Genomic DNA, 8,218 nt, shown 5'->3' on the forward strand with positions numbered 1-8,218 from the left:
GGTGGGGGGCGGACCCCGGCTGAGAAAGGAACAGGGTAAAAGCTATATTTGAGCTCCTGGCGTGATGACTAAGGAGGCTGATAACAGGCTCCGGGGCTCAGGGCGGCAGGCTGGGGGCAGCTGCCAGGGAGAACCGCCCCCCTGGAGACGGCTGTCTCCGGAGGCACCTCCTGGCTCCCAGCTCCCATCCTTCACTCCTGGGGGTAGGGGGCGGTGTACCAAGGCAGAGAGTACATCTCGTCCTGCCCCCCTGGGGATCTTCGTTTTCCCCTCTAGGCTGTTTGGGTCAGGGACAGGAAAGGAGGTGGCTGATGCATTAGCTCAGTCACTCCATAGTAAGCCTCTGAGACTGGTAATCAGATCCCCATTTGGCAGAGGAAGAAGTCCCCCTAGGGATTACCCAGCCAGGAGGGGACAGGGCTTGGGGTTTTCAGGTAGATGGTGGATAATTCTCCCACACACAGATTCCCATTGAACCCTTTCATTTTTTAGAAAAAAGAAGATTCTGCCACATTAGTTTTAAAAATTTATTTATGCTTTATTTTGGCTGTGCTGAGTCTTAGTTGCCCTGCGGGCTTTTCTGTAGCTGTGGTGGGCTCTAGAGCACGCAGGTTTCAGTAGTTGTGGCTCACGGGCTTAGTTCGCCCTCCCCACCACGCCCATCCCCTCATCCTGGCATGTGGGATCTTCCCCAAACAGGGATTGAACTGTGTCTCCTGCCTGCCCTGGCAGCAGATTCTTTATCACTGAGCCACCAGGGAGGCCGTGAATCCATTCTTTGGAGGAGAATCTGTGTTGCCAAACTGAAAAGAGAAGAAACGCCCTGGAATGCAGAGAGAGAAGCAGATGCAAAGATATGGAGTGTGCCAGGCTCTGGCTGGGAAAGGATGGACGCGTGCCCTCATGGCCCTTTGGCTCAGAGTAAATCCCCCGGAAGCAGGGAAGGAAGGGAGAGACTTTCTTCTTCCTCTTCCTCATTCCACCTCCCAGGGTACCTGAGGATGGTAATGGTACAGAGGGATCTGTCCACCTTCGGTTTTCTCCCCAGTCATCTGACCCAGGCCCACTGTGAGGAAGGCCACTAGCTGAGAAATTATTTGAGATGTAGAAGATGCTACGGAGTATTGTGGGAAGGTGGATGAGGTAAGCATCAGGGAGGGCTTCCTGGAGGAGGAAGTATACTGGACTTGGAGCATTTCTCCTCCCAAGGCTTCACTCCTGAGTTACTTACTGGTACCGAGTGCCACATGTTATATTATTGTCCTCTCTGGGGGAGGTGGCATCCTCACCTCCCACCCTGGTCCTCAAAAAGGGGTTCTAGAAGGAAGAGTGACTTTCCCAAGGTCACACAGCTGGGGCCCAGCTCAAACATCCATCCTCCCTCTCCTCGACTCCCCCTCCTCCCAGGCAGCCTGGCACTGCTGTCAGCTGCTCTGAAGTGAGCGGCTATTTTTATTCTGGTGCGAGGGGATCTCGGGCAGCAGAGCCATGTAGGTTAGAAGGCTCTAGGACAACCGGCTTCAGCAGGCAAGGAGAGGTTTAATGCAGCAGCGCAAGGTTGCCCGGGGGCCCTCCTTTCTTGCAATGCTGACCTGCCCTTGGCTCCCAGGTCTCCGGAAATGTCTTTATCAGAGCTCAGAACAGAGCACAGAGCCTGACTAAATCCTAGCCCTGACCCCAGGTCCAACTTGAGCCCAGTCTGGTGTTAACTGAGCCCTGGTCCCACACTGAACCTCTACCCCATCTCTAGATTGAGCCCTGACTCTGTCTAGTCAAGTACTGAGCCTGGGCCAAGCCTGACTAAGCCTGATTCCAACTTGAGGCCTCTAGTCTGGACCCAGATCAAGCCTTGATCCTAGCTTAAGACTGAGCCATAGTCACAGACTGAACTCTAACCTTGGTCCAGACTAACCCTTGATTATAGACTGAGTCCCAAGTCCAAGTGTAGACTGAGGTCCAAGTCTGGTCATTAACTGAACCTGGTCTCAGACGGAACCCTGACCCTGGATCACACAGCTCTGGCCACACAACTGTGCACTGACCTGGCCAAAGGCTGGCCCCTGAACTGAGGCAGGCACTGAGACCAGATCGCAGTCACTGACTGAGCCTGGACTCCAGCCCCAGCCTCAGTTCTGAATGTGGCCACGGACGAAGAAGTGACCCTGACCTTGTCTGAGCCCGGCAGTGTCACCGTCTAAGTCCCAGCACCAGCCCCACCTGAGCAAGGCTGCTGGCCTAGATTACAAACGGCCACATGGCGTGCGGATTACGAGCAGAGAGCTGTTCTGGGAGAACCTGGGCCTCCTGGGGCTGCCGATGCCAGAATGTTCCCGGCACTGCTGTGGCCAGTGTCTCTACCACTGGTTCCACTAGCTGGCTAGTCAAGGCTCAGCAGCTCAGGCTCTGGCCCCTCCAGAGACCACAGTGTCCAGGTTAATGCAGCGAGAGTGGTTTGGTGGCACCTGTCCAGTGAACAGTCTGGGCCCGGGAGGCACCGAGCGTTGGCTCTGTCAGCGGAAAAGCCACAGGCTCCGTGGGGCCTCTGGTTCAGCCAGTCTGGGGCCCTTGCTGGGGTATGAGTGGGGTAGTGGGAACCTAAGGCTGTGACCCATTATTGTTGTAAACAAAGACTACTGTTTGTGTTCAGGTGATACATACTGACTACAGAAAAAATACTGTAAAGGAGGGAAAAACAGTCACCTATGGATTCAAGTACTAAGAGACGACCGTTCTGATTTCCTGGGCTGTTTCCTTCCAGACTTTGTGTTTTGATCTAGGCATATATATTTATATACACATGTTTTATACAGTTTTTTGGCTACTCTGTTGCTACCACAACATCCTTTGCAGCTCATATCCTTGACGGCCTTCAAGAATGGATCCCAAACAGTTAAGCCAGGGAGCATGCCCATTCTCTAGCCACTTGATTGGACCACGGATGGACCTAGTGAACTATGAGAAGACTTTTGCTGGGGGCTTTTGGGAAAGAAAGTTTGTTTTTTCTCCTGAGAAGTTTACAAAAAAAAAAAAGAAAAAGACGATTTCCCCTTGATTAGACATGAGTGAAGAAGTCTGTCGTGGTCCTGATTGCTGCGGGCAGTCATCTTGACACCATGCAGATAACTGTGCTAATGACAAACTGATAGTGTGGAAAGCAGAATGGAAAGAGATCAGGCCTTGGTGACTTTATCAACCAGATCAAACCTCATCTGAAGCCCTCCCTCCCTGAACTATTTTGTTATTTGAACCAACAGATTCCATTTATTGTTTAAGTCAATTTAACTTGAGGCTTCTGTGACTTGCAACCTGGGGCATCACAATTGCCAACTGATATTACTGTTTTAGAGCTTTAAAAAAAAAAAATTAACACCATAACTGTGAATACTCTCTATGTCATTCAGCACTATGCTGCATCATTTTAAACAATTGCTTGATTCTTCTTTGTGACCCTATGGACTATATAGTCCATGGAACTCTCCAGGCCAGAATAGTGGAGTGGGTAGCCTTTCCCTTCTCCAGGGGATCTTCCCAACCCAGGGATCGAACCCAGGTCTCCTGCATTGCAGGAGGATTCTTTAACAGCTGAGCCACCAAGGAAGCCCAGGAATACTGGAGTGGGTAGCCTCTTCCTTCTCCAGGGGATCTTTCCTGCATTGAACCAGGGGCTCCTGCATTGCAGGCAGATTCTTTACCAACTGAGCTATCAGGGAAGCCCAACCTAAGGAAGCACCAGCTTGTAATTAACTCATTCCCTGCTGTGACATGCTTCTGTCCTATTTCCAGTTTTTCGCCATTGTAAACAGTGTCTTGGTAAACATCTTAATCTAAACATTGATTCCCTCTCTCAAGATTACTTTGGGTCAAATTCTGAGGAGTGTAATACTGGGTAGAAGAAATATTTTTAGGGTTTTGATTTAATGTGTCAAGTTGCCTTTCAGAAAGCTTGGATGGATTCCCACTTCCACAGCAGTAAACAGAGTGTTAGACAGAGCCTATCATTTCAATAATCTGGATAGAACCAAGTATATTTACTGTGTCCTGATGTATTTATAGATAATGAATATTAAATACAGCCCTAAGCCTATTATATCTTCACAATCAAGTCAGTGAATGGGAGATAACAGGATATGAACAAAGGGCTCTAGGCAGACCTGACTTATCCATGAGGTTCAGTGTCTATGGCCCATCATACTTTGAGGGGCCCACAAAAATGTTTTAATTTTAATTTTTTTTAATCAGAAGAAAAAAATGAATAAATAATAATGAACCTAGTCTGGGTTATATTCATTTCCTTTAAAATCAAAGCAGTTGTAAAATTCAATTTAAAAAATATTTATCTAGCTGCATCGCAAGGCATCTTCCTTGCAATCATGTGGGAACTTTCCTTGGGGCAGCGGCTCTCTACTGGCACATGGGTTTAGTTGTCAGGACTGAACTTGCGCTGTCTTTAATTGCAAGGCAGATTCTTAACCCATGGACCCCCAGGGAAGTCCCTCCAATTTCAGATATAAGTTATTTTAATAAAGGAAGGGCCCGAGGAAGGCAAAACTACCTAGCGCCCATGCAAGCCATAATCAGCCTTGGCTGGATGTTGAGGAGAATTCTGAGTCCCAGTCCAGATTCGGTGGGAGAAAAGCATTGCGACCAGTGTGCAGTGCCTGCCTTAGGCTTGAAGCTGGGAAGTCACAGCCGGATCGAGGCGTCTTTGTCTTGGTGGCACGAATACGGGGATGTTTTGGGTTCAAATCCCAGATCTACAACGTAACCGTTTTACCTGTCTGGGCCTGTTTCCTAGCTTGCAGAAAGGAGGTCATGAGGCCTTTCTGAGGTGCTGTGCCAGATACTGTTCTAAAGAGCTCTCTCATGTGTATTAACCCTTTGATCCTCCCAGCTCCGACGTAATAGTCCCATCGCCATAACGCTTGCTCAGGAAATTGAAATCCAGATCGGAATCTCATCTAGAGAACTAAAAAAAAAAAACCAAACCCACAAAAAACAACACAAACAAGGATTCCCAAGGCCTTAGTTTCCCCATCTCCAAGTCGGGCGTCTGACCCAGAAACTCCCGTGCCCGTGCGCATCCCGCCTGCGCCCTCTGCCGGCGCGCGGGAGCACTGTCTGGACGCATCCATTCGGAGCATCCATCCTGTCGGTCAGCAGAGGGAGGGTGGACACAGTCGGGACCGGGAAAGTAAAGGGCTGCGGGCCAGAGAGGAGCCCAAACCCCGCGGGAGCGCGCGGGCGGCCCCCACGCAGGTCCTGGGCGGAGACCGAGGGCAGGAGGCGTGGTCCCTAACGGGGCGGGACCTCCAGCGGGGACCCGGCCAGCTCTCCGGGCCAGACGTGGCGCAGTGGCCGGGCGGTTCACCTCCAGCTTGCGGATCATCTTCGGCCGGGTTTCAATGCACCTCCCGCTGCCTCCGCCGCCCCTGCTGCTCCTCCTCGCGGCAGTCGCGGCCGCCACCACCACCTTCCGGCCCGACTGGAACCGTCTACAAGGCCTGGCCCGAGCCCGGGTAGAGGTGAGTGCGGCGGCCCCCCAGCCTAGGGACCACCGCCCCTAAACCCCGTGACTCCTTACCTCTGCAATCACTGCCCGTTCCGGCACAGGACTTTCCCGACTCCCTCGTTCCCCTCGGGGCCGGGACTGTCCCTCCCACTTCCCAGACCCAGAACACCCCAGCACCCACTGTGGAAGCCCCAGACACCCGATCTTGCGGCCTGGAAATCTGAACCCCTCCCTAGCGCCCCGTCTGGCCGGACAACGGGCCCCAGACACACTGGCTCTGTCCCCTAACTTCTGGCTAGTGACTCTCCCAAATCTGCCCTCTGGAGCCCAACTTCCCATCCCCCCCCCCTTTTTTTCCTGGAATTCCTCCCCACCCCAGTTCCGGTTGGTCTCTCTCCCTTTCCCCGGAGGGGAGGGATGACCTTCTGGGAGCTTCCCTGCCACGCGGGGCAGGGGCTGGGAACTGCCTCACTGCCTTACCAACACTTGTTCCTCAGGAATCCCTCCACCCTCCCCTGCCAGGGAGTGCCCCGCCAAAGTCCCTGTCTGGTTGTGTGACTCGGATCGTCACAGACCCTCTCTGGGCTTTGGGTTTCTCCCTGAAAAAAAGGGGGGGAAGGCGGTGGGGAGTGGTGGGGGGAAGGAGAAAGAAGGATTGAGGAGGACAAGAATGGTAGTCCTGGGGTCTGGACCCCCGTTGGGAGCTAGCTCCCCTTCAGGGAGCACAGCGAGGGGCCCGTGGGGAAGCAACCAGATGGTCTGTAGGGCCAGGCCACAGGTGGCAGGGAGGGCCAGCTCCACGTGGGGTGAGGTAGGGACCAGATGGTAGACGTCTCTAATGGGGCCTCCCAGGGAAGTTCTGAGATGTTTCCTTCTGATCGGCCTCCACCCTGAGGTTCTTGGGGCCACATGCCAGGCCCAGGTCTCTACTGCCTGAGGGGAGTAGGGTGATCATTTCTCTTGGGCATTGGGGGTGGGTCAGCCTGGAGCTAGTGGTAAATAATCTGCCTGCCAATGCAGGAGACGCAAGAGATGAGGGTTCCATCCCTGGGTTGGGAGGATCCCCTGGAGAAGGGAATCGAAACCCACTCCAGTATTCTTGCCTGGAGAATCCTATGGACAGACGGGCCTGGTGGGCTACAGTCCACAGGGTTGCAAAGAGTCGGACAGGACTGAAGTGACTTTAGCACACAGGCACAGCCATCAGTAAGATGTGCAGGCAAGAGCTCCGAGGCTGCTAAGTGCCCTTCAGGCCTATGGCTTTGCTCCTCTTGTTCTCTGGTGTGGTTAGGCCTCAGCTTCCCTCTCTGCCCAGAGTTTCCCTTCTGCCTCCATCTCCACATCTTGTGAACCTCTTTTCAGGGAGTAATCCACAGCCTGACCCAGCCCAGCTGGGGGATGAGGGTAAAATGGGGGTGAGCGTAGATGTGAGAGGCTCCTGACTGATCCCATTTTGTTCCCCTCCAGACATGTGGAGGATGACAGCTTAATCGCCTGAAGGAGGTGAGTTTGAAGGAAGGGGTCTCCAGCTCTGTCCTCCCTGAGCCTCCTGAGAGGTGGGCAGCATGGTCCCAGTGACTGGATGGGGGAGGGTCCCTGGGCTGGGAGTCGGGAGCCTGCATCTGGCTTGCTGTCTGACACTGGGCTTCAGTGTTGGTACCTGGAGGGGGTTGGGACCTGTTGCTCTGGTTCCTCTGCAGGTGAAGGCCTTCGTCACCCAGGACATCCCACTCTAGTATCCTCCTTCTGTTCTGGGGGAGGGAGGAGAGGGAGGGGATCTTCGAGAATTTCCTTCCACTTGACTTCACCGAGAGAGATGATGAATGGTTTTCATCTGACAAGTGGGGCTGATTGAGAGTGAGCTGCCCCGCGAATTCCGAGGTGGTCTTGGTTTGGCAAAAGAAAATTATTAGGTATGACCGGCGCAAACCCAAGAACAGAGAGGAGGCCGCTTTCTTTGAACCCTGATTTCCTCACGTGTAAGTGAGGATCCCTGCCCCACCCGGGCAGACCAAGTAGTGTCCACATCGACAAGGCCCCCGGGAGACCCCAGCTGCCTCTGCCCACCATTATCCGCCTTAACACAGTCTGCAGCCACAACCTGGTGATGAAACACCTGCCGGGGGCCGACCCAGAGCTCGTGCTGCTGGGCCACCGCTTCGAGGAGCTGGAGGTGAGGCCTGGGGAGGCGGGCCGGGGGGTGGGGGGAGGCGGGGTGGGAGGCGGTGCCCGGCGCCCTGACCCCGCCCCTCCTCGGCTTCAGCGAATTCCACTCAGCGACATGACCCGCGAGGAGATCAACGCGCTGGTGCAGGAGCTCGGCTTCTACCGCAAGGCGTCGCCCGATGAGCCTGTGCCCCCGGAGTACCTTCGGGCGCCCGCTAGGCCCGCCGGAGGCGCTCCTGACCACGCAGACCTGTAGGTCTGGGGGCGCCGCACTCCCCCACCCCCCGCCTGAGCCCTGGGGACAGAATGAAGCGCTCAGCGGCCCGGGAGCACCTCCCTCGTTGAGGGCCGACGCCCCGTCCCCGAGCCAGCACGGATGGAATTGGGGGGTCCCTCCTAACCCCTCTCTCTTCCCTCCCCAACGCCACTAAATCCCCTTCCGCCTTAACTGAGACTCGATTCTTTCTTTGCTGCGGCGGGGGAGGAATAAGAGCTCCCCGAATACCCTCTGGGCGACCCCGCATTCCCAGCTGCCTGAGTAGG

At 54.4% G+C, this 8,218-nt stretch overlaps 1 protein-coding gene across 1 annotated transcript; it reads left to right on the top strand.

The window, feature by feature from the left end:
- The first annotated feature begins 5,197 nt into the window (after window positions 1–5,197).
- On the top strand, window positions 5,198–8,123 carry SELENOM (selenoprotein M). The gene is made up of 5 exons (XM_065904433.1): window positions 5,198–5,522; window positions 6,977–7,012; window positions 7,210–7,244; window positions 7,604–7,682; window positions 7,773–8,123. The coding sequence occupies exons 1-5, from the start codon at window positions 5,403–5,405 to the stop codon at window positions 7,929–7,931; spliced, it is 429 nt and encodes a 142-aa protein (XP_065760505.1). The 5' UTR covers window positions 5,198–5,402; the 3' UTR covers window positions 7,932–8,123.
- Window positions 8,124–8,218: the final 95 nt, after the last annotated feature.

The sequence above is a fragment of the Muntiacus reevesi genome, chromosome 13, assembly GCF_963930625.1.
Source record: "Muntiacus reevesi chromosome 13, mMunRee1.1, whole genome shotgun sequence".
In the NCBI taxonomy this organism is placed as follows: domain Eukaryota; kingdom Metazoa; phylum Chordata; class Mammalia; order Artiodactyla; family Cervidae; genus Muntiacus; species Muntiacus reevesi.